The following is a 26,207-nucleotide window of genomic DNA, read 5'->3' as shown; positions in this document are numbered from 1 at the left end:
TTTTTTTCAATAAGAGATGCTGAAAATATAACCGGCAGATTTCAAGGAGAGTGTTTATTCCTTGAATAATATTGAGCCCATCAGATGTAAACCTGCCTTTCAGGAGAAAACAGTTCCCAATTAAACTTTCATATTCTATGACTATGAACAAATCACAAGGCCAGACTCTTGACAAAATTTGTATTTCTGTTCCTGAGCCTGTTTGTACATATGGACAGCTTTATGTAGCTTTTTCCAGAGTGAGAAGTTTTGATTCTGTTTAAAAAAAAAAACAAATCCTGTATTTCAAGAAATTATGTTGCAATAAAGATGCTAATTTGACTACAATTTTTGCAGGTCTCTGGTATGTGAAAGTGTTGATATGTTATAGTGTGTGTATGTATGTATTGATATACACATATTAATAGAATAATAGCTAACTGTATATTCTTTTTGAGGTGTTTTGGGGGTGGAAACAGTTGTTTCAGTGATTTGACTTTGAGAGTGCACTTTGGACAGGTGATTTTATTGCCTTCCTTGCAGTACACTCACTATAAAATGAAAGTAGAGGGTATTATAAAGCAGAATGCATCATGGGGGTCAGGTGACATCATAAGCAATGGGATGTGTTATGACCCTGAAGCATGGTGTCAGGAAGAGGGGGGCTGCATCTCTTTCTGCTGATACCTTTGCATTTCCTGGTGGTATGTGTCATGGCAAATTGTAATGGATGGCAAAGCTCCAACTATTGAGTCACACAATTAGATCTATGGTATGTCACTGCAGTTAGCAGTATTGTGTGTCCACAATTGCAGTGACTAAAGGTAGTAGTGCAGCACATTGCAGGGTTATGGTGTGGTTGCACGGGATGGTTGGAAATTGTTCTTTTTTCTTTGTGCCTTCCTCCCCCATGCCCCTGCACCTCTATTGAAATCCGAGACTCAGCTGTGCTATAGTGGAGAGGTGGTGTAAGGAGATGCAGAAAGCTAGGGAGCTGGCTGACTACAGTTTGGTGAGTGGAGACTAACCGGGTCTTTGGAGAAAGTGAGGCATTCGTGCCCTTCAAATGCTTCTGCGCAAAATCCTTAACCCTTATGCTACTGCAAGCCTTTTCAGGCTTCTTGGGAGCACAGTAAGTTTAGTGTAGTATGATTCGAAAAGTCTGGAGTTGTTATTCTTGGCATGTGCTGAGTCAGCACATCTTAGACCACCATGCTCCTGGGTTAGGGAGGAGGTAAATAAGCCAGGCTTCCTGCTGTTCCAGTCACTTCTGTTGTTAGTGTGTGCTGATGTTGGATGAGGGGCTGTGATACTCTCAACAGTCAGATAGCCCACCAGAGGGCTGCTGGTGACTGTGGGCTGAGCATGACCTAGTTGCTCAGGTGATGTGACTCATATCAATCTCTTAAATGTTCAGTCTTTTAATTGGCTGCAAGGCCAGTTTTGGGGATGTGAGCTGCAGAATGCAGCGAAAGTCCACTAGCAACACAGCAAACTATGTTAATTAAGGAGAAAATAATATGAAGGAAATAATAGGAAGGAGAAACTCGAAAGTGAAGGCAGTATAGGAATAAAAGAGAGTAGATGTAGAGAAGAATCCTTCTCTCACCTTTACATGGTCCATCTCCAACACTTCCCTTCCCTTCCTTGACTTCTCTGTCTCCATCTATAGGCTGTCTACTAATATTCATTATAAGCCCACCGACTCCCACAGCTACCTCGACTACACTTCTTCACACCCTGCCTCCTGTAAGGACTCCATTCCATTCTCCCAGTTTCTCCGTCTCCGACACATCTGCTCTGATGATGCAACCTTCCACAACAGTGCTTCTGATATGTCTTCCTTTTTCCTCAACCGAGGATTCCCCCCACTGTGATTGATAGGGCCCTCAACCGTGTTCAGCCCATTTCCCGCACTTCTACCCTCACCCCTTCCCTTCCTTCCCAGAACCGCAACTGGGTTCCCCTTGTCCTCACTTTCCACCCCACCAATCTCCACATCCAAAGGATCGCCCTCTGCCTTGTCCGGCAGATGCCACTACCAAACGCATCTTCCCCTCCCCTGTCAGCATTCCGAAGGGCACATTCCCTCTGCGACACCCTGGTCCCCTCCTCCATTACCCCCAGCACCTCATTACCTTCCCACAGCAGCTTCTCATGCAATCGCAGGAGGTGTAATACCTGCCCTTTTACCTCCTCTCTATCCAAGGCCCCAAACACTCCTTTCAGGTGAAGCAGCAATTTACTTGTACTTCTTTCAATTTAGTATACTGTATGCTCACAATGTGGTCGCCTCTACATTTGGGAGACCAAACACAGTTTGGGTGACTGCTTCGCGCAACACTTGCACTCAGTCCAAAAGCATGACTTTGAGTTTCCATTTGCTTGCCATTTCAACACACCCCCTTGCTCTCATGCCCACATATCTGTCCTGGGATTGCTGCAGTGTTTCAGCAAACATCAACGCAAGCTTGAGGAACAGTGTCTCATTTACCGATTGGGCATGCTACAGCCTGCTGGACTGAACATTGAGTTCAGTAATTTCAGAGCATGACTGCCCCCCTTTTTATTTCTCATTATTTTTTCTTTTTATTTAATTTAATTTGTTTCATCATTTTTTTTACCATGTGCCTATCCACTTTTTTTTTCATGTTTGTGCTTTGGGCCAGGGCTGTTCATTTTTCTATCAGTTAACACCCTCTCTGTACTAATGCTTTGTCTTTCAACACACCATTAACATATCGTTTGTCTTTGCTGCATGATCTTCTGGTCAGTTATTCTCTGTGACTCTCTGTCATAGAGACATAGAGAGATACAGCACTGAAACAGGCCCTTCGGCCTACTGAGTCTGTGCCGACCAACAACCACCCATTTATACTAATCCTACATTAATCCCATATTCCCTATCACATCCCCACCTTCCCTCAATTCTCCTACCACCTATCTACACTAGGGGCAATTTACAATGGCCAATTTACCTATCAACCTGCAAGTCTTTGGCTGTGGGAGGAAACCGGAGCACCCGGAGAAAACCCACGCAGTCACAGGGAGAACTTGCAAACTCTGCACAGGCAGTACCCAGAACCGAACCCGGGTCGCTGGAGCTGTGAGGCTGCGGTGCTAGCCACTGCGCCACTGTGCCTCCCCTATCAACATCTTGCCCTTTGTTATCTTTTGCCCCACCTCCGCTTTATTTGCTTAAAACCTATTACATTTCTAACATTTGCCAGTTCTGATGAAGGGTCACTGACCTGAAAAGTTAACTCTGCTTCGCCCTCCACAATGCTGCCAGACCTGCTGAGTATTTCCATCATTTCTTGTTTTTATTTCAGATTTCCAGCATCTGCAGTATTTTTGCTTTTATTATATATTAGAGAAGAATCAAAGTTGTTTTTTATTAAGCGTGTTATTTGCAGTTCTTTTAAAACTATTAATATTGCAGGAGTTGGCCTGACCAAGCAATTTGTGACATGAACCAATCCAACTGGAACTGTACCCCAGTTTTTCGAAAGGCACTGCCATTAAACACATTTTCACCCACTGCATCATATTTGCCACATGTTGTGTGTGACTAGTTGGTCTTTTGGTTGATCCTGGGTTGGTGCACATTAAACTTCAAAAAATGAATTAACATTCTCCATGCAGAGCCATGCGTACTGGGAGTGCACATCAGGAATTTGTAATGCAGATAAGTGCACCCGGAATAATTTTCCATCCGTTAAGGGTAAAGTGTTGTAGATGAAACGATTTTTGCACCCAGATTCTTGATATGCTCTCTTGGCACTGAAATTCTGTGGTGGGAATGCCTGTTTCAAAAGATTTAATATTTTTGGGATATGGACTTGGCTGGCTAAGCCGGCATTTATTGCTCGTCCCTAGTTGCCCTTGAAAAGGTGGTGGTCTGCTGCTCTCTTGAACCACTGCAGTCCGTGTGGTGAAGTTAACTCCTACAGTGTTGTTAGGGAGGGAGTTCCAGAATTTTGATCCAGTGATGATGAAGGAACAACCAATATGTGTTCGAGTCAGGAAGGTGGGTGACTGGAAGGGGAACCTGGAGGTGATGGTGTTCCCAGACACCTGGTGCACTTGTTTTTCTAGAATCCCTATAACATGATTCAATCAGAGTGGCTGTATTATATAATTAAAGCTATTTTGTATTTCGGGTATAATGGTTTTCAAAGCTTTCTTCGAAAAAAAGGTTTGATACCTTCCCATGGAATTTTGTTTAAGAAGCCTTTGACCTGGGATTAAAGCTTTAATATATGTTTGTTGTCACAATATAGAATAATGGCTTTTATTTCTTGTAAAGTAACATAAATGATTGATAAGTTGCAGTGTAGGTCGATTTAGAGGAAAGTTAGCTGTTGTGTTACTATTATAGGCTCATGTAAATCTTTGATATGCTTGTCAGATTTACACACTTGTGCTGACTAGTTTTTGGTGACATGTTTTGGAATTTGTGCTTTTTTTAAAAAGGTAACTTTCAAAAATGATTCATCAACCATGGAAGTGCAGGATGATCACATCAAAGGTCCACTCAAGGTATGCACTCATGCTATTGCAATTTTCCTTCATTTAATGTTTGAGGGAGATGAATCCTGAGATGTATAATAACTACAAATAAAACTAGCAGTTTGGAATATCTATTTGTTGATACTTTGAATGGATTTTATTGAAATACTGATTTTGGATATGTCCTACCGATCCAACATTTCCATCTGATAAATATCTCTGCAAGTGACACTTGCTGCATTACTCATGAAACTCGCTTATGAGTAAATATTCCATTTTGTAAGTGATGTTTATCTTGCCTTAGTGACAACTTTGACATCTTGCATTATATTTTATTGATGTGCAGCTGGCAATTAGCGTAATGCAAAGATATGCTTCCCTATTCTTACACTTAAACAATTGTTACAGTAGTAAAAGTTCTACAAAGTGCTGAAAGTTTCTTCTGAGGGCTGGGCGGCAGAGTAGGAAAAGAGACGCATCTTTCTTTATTCATGAGGATAGTGCTGTCAGTGATTGTTATAACTTTGAAGTGTTGGAGCTGGGAGTCAGTGTAGGGCAGCAGTGATGGGTGGGTGGATAAGAAACAGGCAGCAGAGTTTTGGATAAACTTGAATTTACAGAGGGTGGAAACAGGGAGCCGGCCAGGAGAGCATTTGTACAGTCAAGTCTGGAGGTGAGAAAAGTGTGAGTAAAGATTTTGTGGGCAGAGGTAGGCAATGTCACAGAGGTGTAATTAGGCAGTCCTCTGTGCTGGAAAGGGGTCAGGAGCTCAATTTGGAGGGCAAGGATGTTGTTAGCAGTTGTTTGGTGGTCGAGGAGAGGGAGTTGAGTTGTTGGTGAGAGTACGGACTTTCTGGCAGGGTTACCAGTGTGTAGCCTGGAGGACATTGCAGCTCATCCAAGACTGGATATAAGCCAAGTATGGCATTTGTGACTGAGGGCTGCTTTGTGCCATAGGAGTGATGGAAACCTAATTGGAGAGATTTCAGTTATGGAGTAGTAGAAGATATGTCCAGAGATTTGGCAGGAAGCATCATATCCAAGGATTTTGATGAGGTGGTGGTTTGCTGGGAAAGTAGGGTTGAGAGTAATTTTTTTGAGGAGAGGATGGTAGTGGTTTTGAAAGGAAGGCAACAGTGGAGAAGGAGAAGGAACAATTTCAATGTCGGGTAGCATGGAGGACAGGAAGGGAAATTAGTTGGGCAGCAGTTTAGTGGGAATGGGGTTCCGAGAGTAGGAGATGAGTCTTATGGATGAGCAGAGAGCATGAGGGGAGATGAGAGAACAACTAGAGAGAAACACAAGTTTGCAGCTAGGGTGGGGATGGTGTCAGTGGTGATATGGGGGCAGGACTTGGGAGCTTTGGTGGTTGAGGGGAAGCAGCAGAGGTAATAATAGAGTAATGATGCCCTTCTGAGTATAAAAACCTTCCCATGACACACCGGTTAGCATCAGTAGAGCTAGTATTAATTTGTCAATAGTACTGAAACCTTTCATCTTTTAAATATGTTCATGAAATCATAAGTATAACGATGAGAAATATTTCCACAGTCTCCAAATCACAGCTTGTGTAAATATTTATGATCTTGAGATATATATCTCTCCTGCTTTTCTATAAAGACTTGTATAGATTTTATATGAAGGCACATAGGATGTAAATCAATCTTCCTGATGGTGAGTTATTTCCAGAACCACTTGTGATTAGTCATGTCCTGGACGTTACTACGCTCTGTCTTTTGCTGTTATTTTGCACACTGCACTCCTGGCTGGCCTCCCACCTTCCATCCTCTGCAAACTTGAGCTCATCTAAAACTCTGCTGTCCATATCCTAACTTGTATCAAGTCTCATACACTCATCGCCCTTTGTGCTCGCTGACCTACATTGGTTCCTGGTTTGGCAGCACTTCCATTTTAAAATTCTCATCCTGGTTTTCAAATCCCTCTATGGCCTCACCCCCCTCCCTATCTCTAACCACCTCCAGCCATACAACCCAACAGGAACTCTGCGTGCCTCCAAATCTGGCCTCTTGCAAATACCCGATTTCTATTGTCCCATTATTGGCAGCCGTACCGTCAGCTGCCTAGGCCCTAAGCCCAGTAATATTCTCCCTAAATCTCTTCCTTTTTCTCTCTCTCTCTTTTTCTCTCTCCTCCTTGAAGACAATCCTTAAAATCTTTGACCGAGTTTTTGTTCATCTATCCCAATATTGCCTTGTGTGTCTGGGTGTTAAACAGCACAGGAGGTCCTTCAGCCCATCATACCTGTGTCAGATCTTTGAAAGAGCTATACAGTTAGTGTCACTCTCTGGCTCTGTCGAGATAGCCCTGTAAATTTTTTCCTTTAATGTACTTATCCAATTAATTCCCTATTGAAAGTTACTATTGAATTTGCTTCCACCACCCTTGCATGAAGTGCATTCCAGATCATTGTAACTTGCTGCATTTAAAAAAAAAAAATCTCATGTTGTCTTTGGTTCTTCTTACCTAGCACCTTAAATCTGTGTCCTCTGGTTACCAAGTCTCAGTCACTGGAAATGGTTTCTCCTTATTTATTCTTATCAAAACCATTCATGATTTTGAACACCTCTATCAGATCTTCTAACCTTCTCTGCTTTAAGGAGAACAACTCCAGGTTCTCCAGTCTGTCCACATCAATGAAGTCCCTCATCCTTGGTACCATTCCAGTAAATTTCTAATGCACCCTCTTTAAGGCCTTCCTAAATTGTGCTGCCCAGATTGGAAACAGCATTCCAGCTGAAGCCCTAATCAGTGTTTCATGAAGGTTTAGTCTTACTTTAGTACTCTATTCCTCTATTAATAAAGCCAGAGATCCCATATGCTTTTTTAACAGTCTTCTCAACTTGTCCTCTCACCTTCAAAGATTTGTGTACATACACCCCCAGGTTGCTATGTTCCTGAACCTCCTTTAAAATTGTTCCATTTAGTTTACATTGTCACTCCTCATTCTTTCTACCAAAATGTATCACTTCACACTTCTCTGCATTAAATTTCATTTGCCACCTGGCTGCCCATTTCACCAGTCCGTCTGAAGTCTGTTACTATCCTCCTCATTATTTACTTCATTTCCAGGTTTTGAGGCATTTGCAGACTTTAACATTATGCCCTGTATACTCTGAGTCCAGGCCCATTTTGTCTAGTAATGCTCCTGTGAAGCGCTTTGGAGCATATTGTATGTTAAATGTGATATATAAATGCAAGTTGTTGTTGTAATGTGTTGCTTATCGCTTGCCCTGATGCCAGTGGCCTGTTCTGTGACATGTGATTGTAAATGTCTCAAGTACTTCTTCATCTTTTGAGTGCTGAAATTATTTAAACTTTATTCAAAATCTGAATCTCAGTAGAAAACAGTTGATGCAATGTGATGTAAACATCACCACAAAAAAGGAAAAGATTACACTGGTGTGTACAGTACAAATCAAACAAGATAATATTCTGTAAGATGTCTGATTTTGCAGATAGAACTTGGCATGCAACAGATGGCTGTGTGTTTTTGGAGTTTATGATTTCAGTTCTGGTACCATGACTACTGCCATTCATACAGTAATAATCATTTCTAGAGCTTTGGTTCAACCCTCCTTACAGCACACTGTAACCCATCTCAGATTGAACTGAAGCTTTCCTGTCACTCTAATTTGCTGCAGTAAGTGTATAATCTTTACAGGGGTGTAATACACAGCATTGTGGTTATTTGAAATTCAGAATCTTAATCTTTTGTGTTTTACAGTGCCACTGACAATGTGTGGTTCTGTTTTCTTGTTGCCATATTCCTTCCATCCCTCTCTCCTGAAGGTTTTGACCATCTGCTGGTATGCTGATCCATTGGTGTTAATTAATCTGAAGTTTCTCACTTGAGAGTCCATTACAGAGGCAAGGCTGAGACAGTGAGTGCTGACTGATCAACCAACCACACAAGTCATTCCAGCTAATCCTGATCTTGCCCTCACCTTCTGGCAGGATTGCTCAATGAGTGGGTTACCTTGATGATTTTCTTTCCTTTCACTAACCCAGAACATTGATGCCAATTGTGTCTCCATGGTTGACCCCGAATGAGATCAGCTAACTCCACAGAGACTAGCGGTTGAACCCGAGCCCTTCCCACTGTATGTGACTGAGCTGCTTAGTGGGATAAACATACAGAGCCATTGTGGGAGTACTGTAAAAGCAGTTTTGTATGCCGTTATTCAGAGCATGTTGATCAGTATTCCGGCAGGTTCTAATCTTTTGTAAACTGTTCGGTAAATTCCCTCTATGATTAATTACACTGTGCCTGTTAACTCATGTTCCACCTGATTTATTGTTGCATAAATATCTTGCTTCCTCTTGCGTCCTTTCTTCTTGGATTGAGCCAATAAATGTTCTCCATAACACGGTCACTTTCCGAGACTGAATATAATCAAATCCCAGTAGTTCTACAATTACTGCTTCCTCTGTGCAGATAATGGGGACAGGGTCGACATTCATCTCACACACAAATGAACTGCGCTACCAACTAATTGGGCAGGCATTTTTATGGGACCTCTGAGTCTTATGGGACTTATGAGATCACTGGGACCTCCTCTCCTCTGAGGGCATGATCACTGATTGACCCTGGCTCCTGGCCCTGGGAGCTCTTTTTCACCACATTACCATGTAACCACTCTTCTTGCTTAAGCCTTGATGCTTGACCAACGCAGCCAAAACTGGTCTTGTCCTTGCTTGCACCTTCCAGCACAGCTCATCATGCTGTGGTCATGAAGGGAAACCTGGTTGGTTTTATATTTTAACTTCTTCTTCTTTCTTTGCCTTCCTTTCTCCCTCTCACCTACCACCGCCCCCCTCCCCCCCACCCCACTTCCCCTGCTGCTGCCCAAAAGGTCAGGGTTGCAGAGGTGACCTGTATCCCACCAGCACCCTTCCTGAGAGTGGCTAGCGCTACACTGACCAGGAATTGAACCCATTAACTTTCTGCTCTTTGTGCTTCAGTACCGCACCTAAGGTACTTTTGTCCATTGAGTCATTTGGGTTGTACTGCCTTTTTTGATAGTTTGGCATTCTAAGGAGCCATAATGGAGTCGATGTAAAAGGTCAGCTGTGATCTTATTGAATGACGGAGCGGACTCAGGAGGCTCCTGCTTCTTTTTCTTATGTTCTTCTATTGTGTTCTTCCCTTCCCCATAATACAACAATGGTGACTGTCAGATTGCTGGGCATCCTGCACTGTAGAATGGCATCACCTGATGCTCCTCATACAAACCTCTGCTTTTAACCTTTTAAAGGAGAGTAACTCCAGATCAGAAAGAGGTTGCACTGAAGAGAGCTGTGCTGGTTATACCATGGCCAGCATGACTGAAATACACAGACCCTTTGGGCTATAATTAGTCTCTTGCTTTCTAGTCTCTACAACTCTGCCAAGTTAATCAACATTGTCCAACTGACTGCTTTGATTAGAGAGCAATGCATTAGTTGGCTAAGCAGGACTTTATGATAAGTTACAAAGCTTCCCATCAAATGAGGACAAATGTTACGTTACCGAATATAGATTTTTTAAATCTGCATTCTTAGATTTTAGTTCAACCTTCACAAACAGATATCCCTTGCAGTTACTAAACATTTTTTGTATGTGTGCTTTTGTTCCTTGTAAAAGTTGCATCTTGTTTGAAAAGAATACTTTGGTATCGAGAACTGAATTGCACAAGCCATTTGCTAAACGAAAAGTGAGCCACCTCCTTGCTTTCTAGCAAAACCAATCTAAACAGGATGCTGAGAGGCAAGCACAGAAACTGGGCTGCCTGGTGATGCAGCATATTTTGCTGAATCCCATATCTGTGCCTTTATTACTTCCAGAGTCAACTATTCCAATGCTTTCCTGGCCATCCTACTATCTTATACCGTCCGTAAATTTGAGCCTATGTAAAACTCTGGTTTCTTGTATCTTAACTCACACCAAGTCCTCTTCACTCGTTATCCCTGTGCTCGTTGACCTACATTGGCACCTGGTCCAGTTTAAAATACTCATCCTTGTGTTCAAATCTCTCCATGGCCTCGCCTTTCCCTAAATTTTGTGATCTCCTCCAGTCCTATAACCTCAGCTGTGGCTCAATGGGTAGCATTCTCACCTCTGAGTCACAAGGTTCTGGGTTCAAGTCCCATTCCAGGTCTTGAGCACAAAATCTAGGCTGACACTCCAGTACAGTACTGAGGGAGTGCTGCACTCTCAGAGGTGCTCGCTTTACAGCAGTGGCGTCGTGGTAATGTCATTGATCATAGGCCCAGGCTAACGCCCTGGGGACATGGGTTCAAATTCTACCACAACAGCTCATGGAATTTAAATTTCTAGATTTCTAGATTTAAAGATATCAAGGGATATGGGGAAAATGGTGTTGAGATAGAAGATCAACCATGATCTAGTTGAATGCAGAGCAGGCTTGAGGGACCAAATGGCCAACTCCTGCTCCTATTTCCTACAATCCTGCAAGATATCTACATTCTTCAATTCTGGCCTCTTGGGCATCCCTGATTTTCTTCCATTGGTGGCCAGGCTTTAATCTATCTAGGCCCCAAGCACTGGGAAATTCCTTCCCTGAACCTCTCTGTCTGTCTCCTCCTCCTTTGAGATGCTCCTTGAAACCTACCTCTTTGACCATATTTTTGGTCATCAGCTCAAATATTTCCTTCTGTGGCTTCGTGGCATATTTTGTTTGATAACACTCCTGTGAAGTACCTTGGGATGTTTTGCAAACATAAAAAATTGATAGACAGGAAATGACCCACTGGTCCATCAAACCTGCCCGACAGACATTATGGCTGGACCATCATGAGTAGGCATTTCTTCCTTTCCTCCCCACTCCTTCACTACAGCCATGTAATTCCCTCAGAGAAGCAAAAACACAGAAAAACCCAGGGCCAATAAAGGAAGCAATACTTCGGAAAATTCCTCTCCGACCTCCTCAAGTCAGTCCTGGAGAATGTGTTATGTAAAAAGGTACTTGCCTTCTATATGATATGATCTCTGCCCAGTCAGGAACTGGTCCAAGTCCCTATTGAAGGTGTACAGAGAGTCAGAACCACTACACCAACTGGCAATTTTCTTCCAGAGACTCACTACGCTCTAGGAAAAGAGAATGGTATGTTAAAGGCGCTATGCAAACACAAGTTGTTGTGGCTGATCTCGGCTGGCATCTCATTGTGTGAAGTACAGAAAATCTGAGAGAAAGGGCATCAAACTGTCCATGTGCACCTCCCAACATTTAATTCAGAGTGGGTCACTTTTCTGTCAGTGCTGACTAAGTCCCCAAAAGACCAAAGAATATGTTATCCTATCCCATTTTTCTTATCTCTCTCCCAACAGTTTCCTGTCCCTCCCTACCCCTCAGATAAAGCTAATTGAACCACCCATACTGAAAGCTTCTGAATGACCCCAGCTGATGGGTGGGATTTGTTCCTTCTTACATGTTACTGATTAGGTGTGACTTCCACTGCAGGTAGGAGCTGTTGTTGAAGTGAAGAACCCTGATGGAACATGCCAAGAAGCTGTCGTCAATAAGCTAACTGATGCAAGCTGGTACACTGTAGGTAAGGAAAAAGTGAATCAAAAATATGTCCCCTTTAAATGTTATCAACCAACAAAATATTTTGTGGAAATATTACAGGTCTAATGTCAGTGGTGGGGAAACTACTAGAGACCATTGTTGAGAATAAAACTATTTCCCACTTGAAGAAGCATGGGTTAATAAGGGACAGTACAGATTTATTAAATGCAAATCATATCTAGCTAACCTGATTTGACTAACAGTGAGGGTGATTGAAGGTATTGCGGTAGATGTTGTATATGTGAATTTTCAAAAGGCATTTAATAAAGCATCGGATAACAGACTTATTTCAGAATTAGAAGCACATGGGATTAAAGGGACAGTGGTAACTTGGGTACATAATTGACTAAGGAATAGGAGACAGAGAACAGTGGCGAATGACAATTTTTCTGAGTGGAGAGAAGTGTACAGTGGGTTGCCCAAGGATCGGTATTGGAACCACATTTTTCTTATAAATATAAATGACCTGGACTTGGGTATGCGGAGTACAATTTCAAAGTTTGTGGATGATACAAAACTTGGTAACATAGTATATAGTGAGCAGGATAGTAGCAGAATTCAGAAGGACAAAAACAGACTGGAGAAATGGGCAGACACATGACAGGTGCAATTTAATATGTGTATGAGTGTGAAATGATGCACTTTGAGAGAAACAATTTAGAGAGGCAGTATAATTTAAATGCTGCTACCCCAGATTGTGAAATCTTGCCACCGTGAAATGAAAGGAAGAATCATATACAGTGGTATGACATCTGATTCATTCCCAGTGTTCAGTGGAGTAAAGCAGGGTTGTGTTCTTGCACCAATGCTGTTTGGCATCTTCTTTATTTTTTTATTTATTTTATTTTATTTAGAGATACAGCACTGAAACAGCCCCTTTGGCCCACCAAGTCTGTGCTGACCATCAACCACCCATTTATACTAATCCTACATTAATCCCATATTCCTATCGCATCCCCACCTTCCCTCACCTACACTAGGGGCAATTTATAATGGCCAATTTACCTATCGACCTGCAAGTCTTTGACTGTGGGAGGAAACTGGAGCACCCGGCGAAAACCCACGCGGTCACAGGGAGAACTTGCAAACTTAGCACAGGCAGTACCCAGAATTGAACCCGGGTCCCTGGAGCTGTGAGGCTGCGGTGCTAACCACTGCGCCGCCCTGCCTCCTCTTGTATGCTTTTTGGGATAAAAGCTTTAGAGAAGGAGATCAAATGGAAGACTGTTCAGCCTGTCCAGATTGAGAGCAAAACCCACAGTGAGACATGTTCTGATGTGTTAACTCCTGTTTGCTGTTGATGCAACTTTGTGGTGCATTCAACTGAAGGCCTGCAGTCAATTCTGAGTGTCTTCTCAACTGCTGCAGAGGAATTTGGAGTCACTATCAGTCCTTGTAGACAGTGACAATGACTCAAGATGGTCAGTCCAAAGTAGTATTACATCTAAACAACACTGAATTGAACAACTTAGACAAATTCTTCTACCTGGGGTCAACGGTCTCATGTAAAATGAAGCTTGATGAGGTGATATCAGCTCGTAATGGTGGTGCTGCTGCGTCATTTGGAAAGCTTCAGGCAAGAGCTTGGAAAAACCCCAAACTCTCAATTGCCACACTACTAAGAATCTATAATGCTTGTGAATTAAGTAGACTGCTGAACGGCGTTGAAACTACATATCAGAAGCAGAAACGCAGATTAAATTCATTTCATATGTGTTACTTGCGAAAGATCCTTGAGAACCATTGGCAGCATAGAAAGCCCAAATGGAAGTACTGCAACTTTCTAAAGCAGAAAGTATTATGGCAATGCTCAAGCGATGTTGACTATGCTGGCCAGGTCACGTCATTAGACTGAATGATGGTTGCCTACCAAAAGATGCACTATATGGAGAGCTTGTTGGTGCCAGTAGACACTTTGGGCGGCCAAAATTAAGATACAAGGACTCGTGCAAGCGAAACATCATTTCATGTCAGATTGAGTTAAACAACTGGGAACAGTCGGCACGTGACCAAAACACTTGGTGCTGAAGTCTCCACATTGGAGCACAGAAATTTGAAGAACTACGTCTTCAGATTTCCACAGAAAAGCGTCACTGTAGGAAGAAGCATGCAGCAGTAACCCCCGCATCAGCGAATGATGATCTACAATGCCCCCATTGCAACCGGCAGTGCCTTGCTTCAGTGCTCCCACCTGAAGACTAACAACAGATGAGCAGTCGATGTGAATCATCGGCAATGATGCAGAGTCAAAGAGAAGAGACTATTTTGAGGAGGTGCATATTCACAGATCTTTGAAGCTGACAAGAAAAGTCGATAAGGTGGTTAAGAAAGTGTATGGGAAATTTGGCTTTGTAAATAGGGGCATTGAATGCAATAACAAAGAAGTTATGCCAAACCTTTACAAATCACTGATTGGACTTCAGTTGGACTATTGTGTACAATTCTGGGTACTACACTTTAGGAAGGATGTTAAGGCTTCGGAAAGGATACAGAGGAGGTTTACCAGGATGCTACCAGGACTTCAGTTATGTTGAGAGATTGGAGAAGCTGGGATTTTTCTCCTTAGAGCAGAGAAGGTTAAGGGGAGATCTAACAGAGAATGTCAAAACTTTTGAGTGGTTTTGCTGGAGCAATAAGGAGAAACTATTTCCTCTGGCAAGTGAGTCGGTAACCAGAGGTCATAGATTTAACATAATTGGCAAAAGAACACACTTTCCTCCTTTAAGACACTTCTTAAGACCCACCTCTTTGACCAAGCTTTTGGTCATCTGACCTAATATCTCCTTCTGTGGCTTGTTGCCATATTTTGTTTTATAATGCTCCTGTCAAGTGCCTTGGGATGTTTTATTATGTTAAAGGTGCTATATAAGTAGAAGTTGTTCTTGTTTCTGTAAAGCAGTATTTTCTCTCTGGAATTTTTGCAGGTCCTTTATGTACATCATGGTCTCTACAATCTGGAAAGCTCATGATGTTTGACCAAAGAGTTTTCTTAGCCACTGATAACACCAACAATCCTTGGCTTTCATAATGTTCCATAGTTTTCCTTTTACGAGCTGCACTGGTGATGTCCTACTTTATTACAAAGATATCTCGAAAAGTACTTACACAGACAAAACTGCAGGACTATTTGACTTAGGATAAGCTTCTATGTTACAAGATATGGGCCCCAATATTTACGTGGTGCGGGGTAGCATCGTAGCGTGGTAGAAACCTGGCAAGGTTAAGGACAAGGAGGTCCTTTCAAATTTAACGGCAGGCCTTCATTAAAAACATTTTCCTTCCCTTTTCCTGCCCAGCAGTTGGCCAGATTGACAGTCTTGTCGGCTGCTGGGTGGGAAAATCAGCCATGACCCCTTCCAGCATTCGCGAGCAAGGGAGTGAGCGATCCAATTGAACTGTGGGAGTCTGATTTTAAATATGTTAATGAAGTGCCCCGCCTCTCGGCAGCACACTTGCACAGCACAAAACCTGTCACTGTAGAAACAGCAATGGGCACACACACGGTGGGTTGGTCACACATACCTCCATTTAAAACTTTTTAGCCCCAAATCTCTGACATCCATTATGAGGTGGAGCAGGTAAATTGTGAATATCGAGGCCCTTCTCTATCAGATGAGATGTTAAACTGAGGTCCCATCTGCCCTCTCAGGTGGAAGTTGAAGATCCCACAGCACTATTTTGAAGAGGAGTGGAGGCTTCTCCGTGGTGTCCAGAGACAATATTTATCCCTTAACCAACATCATTAAAGGCAGATATCTTGTCATTATCACATTGCTGTTTGTGGGAGCTTGCTGTAAGTAAATGGACTGCCATGTTTCCTCCATTGCAACAGTGATTACACTTCAGTAGTACTTTATTGGCTGTAAAGTGCTTTGAGACACCCTGGGGTTGTGAAAGGTACTATAGAAATGTAAGTATTGTTGCTATTAAATAGGGGGGACTTTGGAGATTACATTTCCACTTGTCTGCCATTGTGGATTTTAATAGAGCTGTTTTTGAGCAGGGTAAATAAAGGGGAACCAATAGATGTAGTATATTTGTATTTCTAAAAGACATTCGATAAGATGCCACACAAAAAGTTACTGCACCAGAAAAGAACTCATGGCAGTTGGGGTAATATATTAGCATGGATAGAGGACTGGCTAACTAACAGGAAACAGAGAGTCAGGATAAATGGTTCATTTTCAGGTTGGCAAACAGTAACTACTGGGGTGCCATAGGGATCAGTCCTGGGCCCTCAACTATTTACAATCTATATTAATGACTTGGATGAAGGGATCGACTGCATTGCAGCCAAATTTGCTGATGCTACAAAGAGGTGGGAAAGCAACTTGTGAGGAGGGCACAAAGAGATATAGATAAGTGAGTGGGCAAAAATTTGGCAGATGGAATATAATGTGGGAAAATGTGAGGTTATCCACTTTGGTAGGAAGGATAGAAAAGCAAAATATTATTTAAATGGAGAGAGATGCCAGAGTGCTGCATGCAGAAGGATCTGGGTGTCCTTGTACATGAAACGCAAAAAGTAAGCTGGCAGGTACAGCAGAAAGGCAAATGGAATGTTGGCCTTTTTTGCAAAGGAGATGGAATATAAAAGTAGGGAAATCTTGCTACAACGAACTTTACGGGGCATCGGTGAGACTCGAGTACTGCGTACAGTTTTGGTGTCTTTATCTAAGGAGGGATGTACTGGTGTCTACAGTTTAGAGAAGGTTCACTCGGTTGATTCCTGGGATGAAGGGGTTGTCTTATGAGGAAAGGTTGAGCAGGTTGGGCCTATATTCATTGGAGTTTAGAAGAATGGGGGGTGCTCTTATTGAAACATATCAGATCCTGAGGGAGCTTGACAGTGGATGCGGAGAGGATGTTTCCTCTCATGGGGGAATCTAGAAGTAGGGGGTACAGTTTCAGAAAAAGGGCTCTCCCATTTAAGACTGAGATGAGGAGAAAGTTCTTCTCTCAGAGGGTTGTGAATATTTGGAATTCACTATCCCCAGAGAGCTGTGGAGGCTGAGTCAGTGAATATATGGACAGATTCTCAAACTACAGGGGGTTCAAGGGTTATAGGGAACAGGCAGGAAGGTGGAAATCAGCCATGATCTTATTGAATGGTGGACGAGGCCCAAGGGGCCTTATGGCCTACTCCCGCTCCTATTTCTAATGCTCTTATGTTCTCAGCGCAGTGGTCACTGGCCTTGTAAGTGCACCTTGGCCCCTCGTATCCAGAAGTTGATTAATCTGCCCTTCTCAGAACTTTACGGACCTGAGGGTTAAAAATGACCTTGTTCTGCTGTCTATACATAATCTTGTACTATGTTTTTGGAATGGCAGATTTTAAACACGTATCTGATTTTCAGGCTAAAATTCTTTTTTACAGCTATGCAGAAATATGGAATGTGATGTTTCACCGAATACCATCAGTACAATGTAAATATTTTATATTTCCAAGTATCAGTTGATTAATCTTCACAGAAATTGCCTTTGTGCAAAAAAGAATTACCTTTATTTCATTGCCTCCAAGAGCAAAATTCACACGTTTTGCAGACATGGTGAAAAAAAATTGGACACTCCTGAATTTGATGCTACTCAAATGTTGATCCAACAATTAAAAGATTGCATTATTTCACGATAGAAAAACTGTTCTGTAACCCAGAGAAAAATATCTGACACTAGAATCTGTCAAATCATGGCCTTTGGTTGATTACTGTTCCATACAGCTGTCAAACAGTGGTATGATTTGATGCAAGTAATCTGGGCTACTTGTTCCATTTTCTAACTTTTTTTTTAATGCCATTAAGGAAGTTTTGTTTAAAAAGAATCTATTTGGCAGTTATAGTCTGGCCAAGTTGGCTTCAGATTTCTAGTCGGTATGATTGTAGTAGTAAGTTGCAGTGAACTCTTGTGCAGTCAAACATGACAGTAGGTCAAATAGTAAGAGTTACTTTGAGTAACCACTGCAGTATGTTGTGGTTTTTTGAACTATATTTGTACGTTGGTAAGGTTCAATCTGAAATGCAATGAACCTTCTGCGGCAAAGTCGTCAATCCACAGCACAAAAATAGGTTTTCTTAATTTTGCTTAATTCTGGATTGATATTCTCTCTCATTTTCATACAAGAGATTTTAGTGGAAATCCACAGAAAGCTTGTAGCCATGGCATTAATGAGAATATAAAAAAAAAAGAAAAACTTGCATTATGCAGCACCTTTCACACCCTCAGGACGTCCCAACATATTGAACTGTTAATAAAGTACTTTTGAAGTGTGATAACTGTTGTAATATAGGAATCCTGACAGCACGTTCCTACAAATAATGTGATAATGACCAGATACTTTTTTTAGTAATGTCGTTGAGGGGTTAATATTGGCCAGGGCACCACTTTGAATAATGTCGTGGGAACTTTTATATCCACCTGAGAGGGAAGATGAGGCCTAGCCTTGGGTCTTAAAAAGGAGCATTTCATTCCATTTGATCCAGTACTCAGAGGGCACTGTTGGATTACTGTGATGCTAAGGCCAAAACCCTGTGCAGTTGACTAGCATGCAGACGTGACAATGATTTTTAGGAAACAGGCTTCAAGATTGTAGTTCCAGAATATTAATGCAAAAGTCATTGCAGTTCTTTAACATGTCAGAAATGTGTTGCTGATCAAGATAAAAACACTTTGTCTAGGTTGTAATATTGTGAGGGAATTAATTAACATAATATTTAAGGAAACTAATGCTTTCAGAATAGTTTTGTGACTGTATCTCATGATGTTGCTACTTGCAAATTTAGTACATCTGGTCAGGACTCCAGGAAATGTCACACTAAAGCCAAAGTGCTTTAATGTAATGAAAGATTATTCTTATAGAATGATTACAGCACAGAAGGAAGCCATTCAGCCTGTCAAGTCTGTGCCAGATCTCTGTGTAATTTAGTTAGTCCCACTTATTGGCTCTTTCCCTGCAGCCCTGCAAATTTTTTCCCTTGAGGTGCTTATCCAGTTTTGAAAGCCATAATCTTGTGTGAATCTTTGAGTTCCAATTGCTTCCACTTCACATTCTCTCGCTCTCTCTCTCTCTCTCTTGTATATACACAATAACCCACAATACTCAAGATTGGAAGGACAAAATCTACAATTGTGTCAGTGGGGGGTTTCCATTCTTGAAGTGCACACTGCATCAAGTCACTGTGATAGTTTACCAGAAGTCCGAGTCACCATGCTGTTTTAGATATTGTGCTTTTTCAAAACTCATTGAAATATTTCGGAAGTTCACTGTACATCAAATTTTTTTTTGTATTTTCTGTGGCAGTTCTTCTTCCTAGCCACATTACACTCATCATCATAGCTTGACACTGAAAAACTTCTGTTGCATCTAGTGAGGGTGTACAAGGGTGTATGATGGTTAAAAGGATGTAAACAATGTGCACCAAGATGTGCTGTGTCAAAAGAGGGCGTGCGAATGCTTTCGGGTTATAAGTAGGGTTCTTGAAGGTCAATGGGTCTTAAGAAAGGGATGTATGGGTTTAGGAAGGGTACACAAGGGTGTTCAGGCTCAAAAGATAGTGTCCAAATGTCTAAGAATGGTACCCAAGTGCAAATAACATTAAAGGAGCTATGCAAAAGTGTAGGGGGTCTAAGGAGGGTGAGCATGTGTATGGGGTCTAAGGAGGGCGTGTGAGGTTTAACAGGATATGAGGAGGGTAGCTGAGGATCCGCTGGCAATGTTCACTCTAAGCTACGTGGCCATGCAACAACCCGAAAGTTCCAGTGTAGGCCACACAGAAGTTGGCTGGTTTAAGTTACTGTGCGTATGCAGCCAGACAAGAAAATTTAAAGGGCTCTTGCACTTAAACAAATTGCCCATGCACTGCAGAAAAAATTAGAGGGTATGTTATCTGCAGTGGATATGAAAGTATCCGAAGATGTACTGGGTATATGAAAGGTATCAGAGGATGTAGAGGGTGTACGAGAGTATCTGAGGATATACTGGGGAGGTGTTGGCGTAGTGGTATTGTCGCTAGACTAGAAACCCAGAGACCCAGGGTGTTGCTCTGGGGACATGGGTTCGAATCCCACCACAGCAGAAGGTGCAATTTGAATTCAATTAATAAATCTGGAATTAAGAGCTAGTCTAATGGCCATGAAACTATTGTCGATTGTTGTAAAAACCCATCTGGTTCACTAATGTCCTTTAGGGAAGGAAATCTGCTGTCCTTACCTGGTCTGGCCGACATGTGACTCCAGACCCACAGTTGTATCCAACCACTACGAAGTCAATAAAAAGGAATGAAACCGGACGGACCGTCTGGCATCGACCTAGGCACTGGAAACGACAACGGCAAACCCAGCCCTGTCGACCCTTCAAAGTCCTCCTTACTAACATCAGGGGGCTTGTGCCAAAGTTGGGAGAGCTGTCCCACAGACTAGTCAAGCAACAGCCTGACATAGTCATACTCACGGAATCATACCTTACATACAATATCCCAGACACCACCATCACCGTCCCCGGGTATGTCCTGTCCCACTGGCAGGACCGACCCAGCAGAGGTGACGGGACAGTGGTATACAGTAGGGAAGGAGTTGCATTGGGAGTCCTCAACATCGACTCCGGACCCCATGAAATCTCATGGCATCAGGTCAAACATGGGCAAGGAAACCTCCTGCTGATTACCACCTATCGCCCTCCCTCAGCTGATGAGTTAGTACTCCTCCATGTTGAACACCACTTGGAGGAAGCACTGAGGGTGGCAAGGGCGCAGAATGTACTCTGGGTGGGGGACTTCAGTGTCCATCACCAAGAGTGGCTCAGTAGCACCACTACTGACCCAGCTGGCCGAGTCCTAAAGGACATAGCCGCTGGACTGGGTCTGCGGCAGGTGGTGAAGGAACCAACAAGAGGGAAAAACATACTTGACCTCGTCCTCACCAATCTACCTTACGCAGATGCATCTGTCCATGACAGTATTGGTAGGAGTGACAACTGCACAGTCCTTGTGGAGACGAAGTCCCGCCTTCACATTGAGGATACGGTCCATTGTGTTGTGTGGCACTATCACCGTGCTAAATGGGATAGATTTCAAACAAATCTAGCAATGCAAAACTGGGCATTCATGAGGCGCTGTGGGCCATCAGCAGCAGCAGAATTGTACTCAACCACAATCTGTAATCTCATGGCCTGGCATATCCCCCACTCTACCATTACCATCAAGCCAGGAGACCAACCCTGTTTCAATGAAGAGTGCAGGAGGGCATGCCAGGAGCAGCACCAGGCATACCTCAAAATGAGGTGTCAACCTGGTGAAGCTACAACCCAGGACTACTTGCGTGCCAAACTGCATAAGTAGCATGCAATAGACAGAGCTAAGCGATCCCATAGCCAATGGATCAGATCTAAACTCTGCAGTCCTGCCACATCCAGCCGTGAATGGTGGTGGACAATTAAACAACTAACTAGAGGAGGTGGCTCCACAAATATCTCCATCCTCAATGATGGGGGAGCCCAGCACATCAGTGCGAATGATAAGGCTGAAGCATTTGCAGCAATCTTCAGCCAGAAGTGCCGAGTTGATGATCCATCTCGGCCTTCTCCTGAATTCCCCAGCATCACAGATGCCAGACTTCGGCCGATTCGATTCACCCCGTGTGATTATCAAGAAACGACTGATGGCACTGGATACTGGAAAGGCTATGGGCCCTGACAATATTCCGGCAATAGTACTGAAGACCTGTGCTCCAGAACTTGCCGTGCCCGTAGCCAAGCTGTTCCAGTACAGCTACAACACTGGCATCTACCCGGCAATGTGGAAAATTGCCCGGGTATGTCCTGTACACAAAAAGCAGGACAAGTCCAACCCGGCCAATTAACATCCCATCAGTCGACTCTGGATCATCAGTAAAGTGATAGAAGGTGTCATCAACAGTGCCATCAAGCAGCACTTGCTTAGCAATAACCTGCTCAGTGACACTCAGTTTGGGTTCCGCTAGGGCCACTCAGCTCCTGACCTCATCACAGCCTTGGTTCAAACATGGACAAAAGGGCTGAACTCAAGTGGTGAGAGAGTGACTGCCCTTGACATCAAGATAGCTTTTGACTGAGTATGGCATCAAGGAGCCCTAGCAAAACTAGAGTCAATGGGAATCAGGGGGAAAGTTCTCCGCTGGTTGGAGTCATACCTAACTCAAAGGAAGGTGGTTGTATTTGTTGGAGGTCAATCATCTGAGCTCCAGGACATCACTGCAGAAGTTCCTCAGGGTAGTGTCTTAGGCCCAACCATCTTCAGCTGCTTTATCAATGATCTTCCTTCTGTCATAAGGTCAGAATGGAGATGTTCGCTGATGATTGCACAATGTTCAGCACCATTCACGACCCCTCAGATACTGAAGCAGGCCATGTAGAAATGCAGCAAGACCTGGACAATATCCAGGCTTGGGCTGATAAGTGGCAAGTAACATTCGCGCCACAAGTGCCAGGCAATGACCATCTCCAACAAGAGAGAATCTAATCATCTCCCCTTGATATTCAATGACATTACCATCGCTGAATCCTCCCACTATCAACATCCTCGGGGCTACCATTGACCAGAAACTGAACTGGAGTAGCCATATAAATACCTTGGCTACAAGAGCAGGTCAGAGGCTAGGAATCCTGCGGCGAGTAACTCCTCTCCTGACTCCCCAAAGCCTGTTCACCAACTACAAGGCACAAGTCCGGAGTGTGATGGAATACTCTCCACTTGCTTGGATGGGTGCAGCTCCAACAACACTCGAAGCTTGACACGATCCAGGACAAAAGCAGCCCGCTTGATTGGCATCCCATCCTCAAACATTCACTCCCTCCACCATCGATGCACTGTGGCAACAGTGTGTACCATCTACAAGATGCACAGCAGCAACGCACCAAGGCTCCTTAGACAGAGCCTTCCAAATCCATGACCTCTACCAACTAGAAGGACAAGGGCAGCAAATGCATGGGAACCCTCCAAGTCACACACTATCCTGAATTTTTTTTAAATTCATTCATGAGATGTGGGCGTCGCTGGCCAGGCCAGCATTTATTGCCCATCCCTAATTGCCCTTGAGAAAGTGGTGGTGAGCTGCCTTCTTGAACTGCTGCAGTCCATGTGGGGTAGGTACAACCACAGTGCTGTTCGGAAGGGAGTTCCAGGATTTTGACCCAGCGACAGTGAAGGAACGGCGATATAGTTCCAAGTCAGGATGGTGTGAACAGGCTTTGGGGAATTAGGAGGTGAGTTACTCGCCTCAGGATTCCTAGCCTCTGAGCTGCTCTTGTAGCCATGGTATTTATATGGCTACTCCAGTTCAGTTTCTGGTCAATGGTAGCCCCGAGGATGTTGATAGTGGGAGGATTCAGCGATGGTAATGCCATTGAATGTCAAGGGGAGATGATTAGATTCTCTCTTGTTGGAGATGGTCATTGCCTGGCACTTGTGTGGCGCGAATGTTACTAGTCACTTATCAGCCCAAGCCTGGATATTGTCCAGGTCTTGCTGCATTTCTACACTGACTGCTTCAGTATCTGAGGAGTCATGAATGGTGCTGAGTTTTGTGCAATCATCAGTGAACAGCCCCGCTTCTGACCTTATGATTGAAGGAAGGTCATTGATGAAGCAGCTGAAGATGGTTGGGCCGAGGACACTACCCTGAGGAACTCCTGCAGTGATGTCCTGGAGGTCAGATGATTGACCTCCAACAACCACAACCATCTTCCTTTGTGCTAGGTATGGCTCCAGCCAGCGGAGAGTTTTCCCCCTGATTCCCATTGACCTCAGTTTTGCTAGGGCTCCTTGATGCCATACTTGGTCAAATGCTGCCTTGATGTCAAGGGCAGTCACTCTCACCATCCTCTTGAGTTCAGGCCTTTTGTCCATGTTTGAACCAAGGCTGTAATGAGGTCAGGAGCTGAGTGGCCCTAGCGGAACCCAAACTGAGTGTCACTGAGCAGGTTATTGCTAAGCAAGTGCCGCTTGATGGCACTGTTGATGACACCTTCTATCACTTTACTGATGATTGTGAGTAGACTGATGGGGCGGTAGTTGGCCGGGTTGATCTTGTCCTGCTTTTTGTGTACAGGGCAATTTTCCACATTGCCGGGTAGATGCCAGTGTTGTAGCTGTACTGGAACAGCTTGGCTACGGGCACGGCAAGTTCTGGAGCACAGGTCTTCAGTACTATTGCCGGAATATTGTCAGGGCCCATAGCTTTTGCAGAATCCAGTGCCATCAGTCGTTTCTTGATATCACGCGGAATGAATTGCATTCTCTGAAGTCTGGCATCTGTGATGCTGGGGAATTCAGGAGGAGGCCGAGATGGATCATCAACTCGGCACTTCTGGCTGAAGATTGTTGCAAATGCTTCAGCCTTATCTTTCGCACTGATGTGCTGGGCTCCCCCATCATTGAGGATGGGGATATTTGTGGAGCCACCTCCTCCAGTTAATTGTTTAATTGTCCACCACCATTCACGGCTGGATGTGGCAGGACTGCAGAGCTTAGATCTGATCCGTTGGTTATGGGATCGCTTAGCTCTGTTTTGTATTGGAACTATGTCGCCGTTCTTTTACTGTCGCTGGCTCAAAATCCTGGAACTCCCTACTTAACAGCACTGTGGGCATACCTACCCCACATGGACTGCAGTGGTTCAGGAAGGCAGCTCATCACCACCTTTCAAGTGCATTTAGGGATGGGGAATAAATGCTGGCTTAGCCAGCGACGCCCACATCCCATGAATGAATTTTTTTTAAGAACGTTTTACACAGGGTAACCGAGGATGTACAGGGTGTACACAGGCTAGCGAGGATGTACAGGGTGTATACAGAGTAACCAAGAATGTAAAGGCATAACAAAGATGTACTAGTGTATGTAGGGTATCTGACAGCGTATGGGGTCTAAAGAAAGTGCACGAGGGTCATGCGAGTGGCATGAAAGAAAGGTCCATGAGTGTTAACAAGGTATAAATGGATTTGCCTAGGGCTTTTTGGGGGAAGGGGGCGCAGATCTAAGGATTGTGTGCAAGTTACTTCAGCTGGTGATTAACAGGAGTCATGAGCTGAAGGTGTCTGGCTCAACCCTGTCATGTCAACTGCTGCATTTCCTGATGCTTTGAATAAAATGTAAACTGAACAGAATCCATGTTTCTTGAGCTGCCTTTAGGGAGGAGAGAGGTTCTTTCAGTCACCGCCTCGTACCTTCTAGGAATGCACGACTTGCCTACATGTGAGGGAGCTCACCATTCTGTTTGGTTTTGAATGGGCTGGGCGGTAAAAGTTGCAAGCTGCTTGTAGCTTGGAAACTCATGCAGCTAATCATCGGGAAGCAGTGATAACAGACACTGTATTTTTGATCAGTTGGGTTGAGCCCCGTTATATTCATAAATTAACAATAATAATCGCAGTTGTTATTTCAGTTATTATTGACTCCAGAATTTATACAAAGAAGGACTAGGTTAGCTTGAACTAATTACTGATCCAAGGACAGGGTTGGAGGGATGTGGCACTAAAGAATGTTATGACCTCGGTGAGGTGAGAGTGATTGCCCTTGACATAGAGGCAACATTTGAACGAGGGTGGCATCAAGGAGCCCTAGCCAAATCGAAGTCAGTGGGAATCAGGGGGGATACTCACCAGTGGTTGGAGTCACACCTAACACAAAGGAAGATTGTTGGAGGCCAATCATCTCGGCCCAGGATATTGCTGCAGGAGTTCCTCAGAGATGTGTCCTAGGCCCAACCATCTGCAGCTGCTCCATCAATGACCTTCCCTCCATCCATAAGTTAGAAGTGGGGACGCTCACTGTTGATTATACGATGTACGGTACCATTCATAACTCCTCAGATACTGAAGCAGTCTGTGTCCATATGCAGCAAGACCTGGACAACATTCAGGCTTGGGCTGATAAATGGCAAGTTACATTCACACCACACAGGTGCCGGGAAATGACTATCTCAAACAAGAACGAATCTAATCATCTCCCCGCAATATTCAACGGCATTACCATCTCTTAACCCCCCAGGATGTTGATTGTGGGGGATTACCGTTGACCAGAACTGAACTGAAGCAGCGATATATATACTGTGGCTACAAAAGCAGGTCCGAGGCTAGGAATTCTGTGTCAAGTAACCCATCTC

The 26,207-nt window shown here is 43.6% G+C and overlaps 1 protein-coding gene across 4 annotated transcripts in view; it reads left to right on the top strand.

The window, feature by feature from the left end:
- Window positions 1-26,207, top strand: part of arid4b (AT-rich interaction domain 4B) — a 201,097-nt gene that overhangs the window by 41,774 nt on the left and 133,116 nt on the right. For all 4 annotated transcript variants that reach the window (XM_068020532.1, XM_068020511.1, XM_068020502.1 and 1 more), the window contains exons 4-5: window positions 4,456-4,521; window positions 11,973-12,063. In XM_068020532.1, the coding sequence (XP_067876633.1) occupies window positions 4,456-4,521; window positions 11,973-12,063 (157 nt within the window). The remainder of the gene's footprint in view (window positions 1-4,455; window positions 4,522-11,972; window positions 12,064-26,207) is intronic.

Source organism: Heterodontus francisci, chromosome 3, assembly GCF_036365525.1.
Source record: "Heterodontus francisci isolate sHetFra1 chromosome 3, sHetFra1.hap1, whole genome shotgun sequence".
Lineage (NCBI taxonomy): Eukaryota > Metazoa > Chordata > Chondrichthyes > Heterodontiformes > Heterodontidae > Heterodontus > Heterodontus francisci.
This window is presented reverse-complemented; position numbering and strand designations above follow the sequence as displayed.